The following is a 2,164-nucleotide window of genomic DNA, read 5'->3' on the forward strand; positions in this document are numbered from 1 at the left end:
GTGGAGAACCACCTGACATCGCGCTCGCATGCGCGCATCGATCGCGTCTTCAACCACTTCTCCGACGTCCGCTTCCTGGCCGAGCTCTACGGCCCCGGAGACGAGTATAGACTCTACCTGAGCAAAATTTGCGAAGGGATAAACAAACTCCTGGATGAAGGGATTCTTTAGCGACTTCTTCCCTTTCTCTCTCTTATGTCCTCCATTTTCTACCAGACTGTCAATCAAACTACTCCGTTTTATCTCCATTACACCGATGTTGCTTCTTCGCTCTGATTCCTCCCGAGTAAATTCCAGATTGTATAATGACTCAGATTCAGAAGATGTATTAGATGCTAATGGCCAAAATCGAACCATCAGGTTTATATGGAAAGTAGTAGCTCAGTGAACAGAAAGTCAGGGGTTCAAGCCCCTGTATTACCAAGCTGCTGCCATTATTTGGGCCCTTGAGCAAGGCCCTTAACTCTCCATGCTCCAGGGGGGACTGTATCATGGCGGACCCTATGCTCTGACCCCGGCTTCCTGCTTCCTAACAACACTGGGATATGCATAGAAAGAATTTCACTGTGCTGTAAAAGTAAAAACCATCTTTCAGTAAAGCCACGTGGACCACGTTAGCTTTCTATTACCTTTTCAAATACCCTCTTAGGAACTTAGAAACCTTGACCTTTACATTTATGTATAGATGCCCTCATCTAGAGCAACTTACATCAACCTCAATCAAACAACTAAGCAGCTATGGGGGTTAGGGGACTTGCTTAGGGGCCCAGGAGTGGCAACTTGGTGTGACTAGGATTCGAATTCATGACCTTTGGATCCAAAACCTTAACCACTAAGCTAGCACTTCTTCTGCTCGTCAGTAGTGTCCTCATCAGTAGAACCTTAAAAAAATCTTTATTGGACTCTCAATCCCATGTTGCCATAGTAACATACAGAGTGACCGAGTTACAAGTATGAAAGTTAAAGAATCATTGAATTGTTATATTTTATTCCAATAAAAACAAGCAGGTTTCAGTTGTCGCTTAAGTGATAGCCGTTCTTTATTCATGTAGTTACGTTACCATAGAAACCGTAAACAAGCACAACCCACTCAGATGTGGATGAAGCTCCAGTTTACAGCATTTCCTCTGACTGTTACTGTTACTGTATACTGGAGACTCCTTCCAGACATGTTCGTTTCTCAGTTGCTATGGAAACGCTAGCGTATGGGAATGAACGCATTAATATGAGCCTGCGCTACTGTCAGAGCTGCAGAGAATTCCTCAACACCTTCTGACCAATCAGAGCGCAGAATCTTGTGATGTCGAAGTCACGCTAGTCATCAGTAGATTGCGATATGTTGGTGGTGTGTTGTGAGATCACTCCTCAACAGCAGAACTTAAGTGCAGCACTTCATCCATTCTTTTTGATGTTCTCCCCCATCCCTCCATTCCATCTCATCTCTCCATCCTTCTTCTTCCTCTTTTCCTTCACCTCTTTATCGACACTCATTTCCTCAAACTGCGTGACAGCTTGAACAATTGCCTGGGTGATGGCATGCTTCAGCCTCTTTCTCCTCGACACTTCTGGACTCCGTGTTGTTTTTCTTACTGCTCCATCTCCTGGAATGGTGTTGCAGCTGATGTTCTTCTCTCGTTCCTCTCCTCCTCTGCTTGCTCTGGTACACGGTTTCCTCTTACTGCAGAGAAAGACATGATGGTGACAAAATGTTAGGATGTTAGCTGTATCCAAACCTCTGCATGTGTGTGTGTGTGTGTGTGTGTGTGTGTGTGTGTGTGTGTGTGTGTGTGTGTGTGTGGAGGGTATGAAAATAAAACCTGTTTGATTTAAAGTAAAGTATCCCGAGGCTCTCATTTATTACACACACACACACACACACACACACACACACACACACACACACACACACACACACACACACTACTGATCTAAGGGTAATACAGGTTCTTCGAGTGTTCTTTGCATACTTCAGAGGAAAAGGAAAGAAGGGATGGAAACAGAGGAAAAAGAAAGAGGGGAAAGGAGTGGGGAGGAAATAAAGAAAAGAAAATGACAGAGGGAAAGAAAAATGGGGATGGAATGAGAGGAAAGGAAAGAGGGCAAAAGAAAGTGAAAGGGGATAAGAAAGAGAGAAATAGTTGGATAGTGAAAGAGGGAAAAAATG

General features: G+C 44.1%; 1 protein-coding gene across 1 annotated transcript in view; it reads left to right on the forward strand.

The window, feature by feature from the left end:
* tnfaip8l3 (tumor necrosis factor, alpha-induced protein 8-like 3) overlaps positions 1-1,814 on the forward strand; it is an 18,174-nt gene extending 16,360 nt beyond the window's left edge. Inside the window, exon 2 of the mRNA XM_046865155.1 lies at positions 1-1,814. This exon is cut by the window's left edge and continues 392 nt beyond it. Coding sequence (XP_046721111.1) covers positions 1-171 — 171 coding nt within the window. The 3' untranslated portion in view covers positions 172-1,814.
* The last annotated feature ends 350 nt before the right edge of the window (positions 1,815-2,164 follow it).

This window comes from Silurus meridionalis, chromosome 13 (assembly GCF_014805685.1).
Source record: "Silurus meridionalis isolate SWU-2019-XX chromosome 13, ASM1480568v1, whole genome shotgun sequence".
Lineage (NCBI taxonomy): Eukaryota > Metazoa > Chordata > Actinopteri > Siluriformes > Siluridae > Silurus > Silurus meridionalis.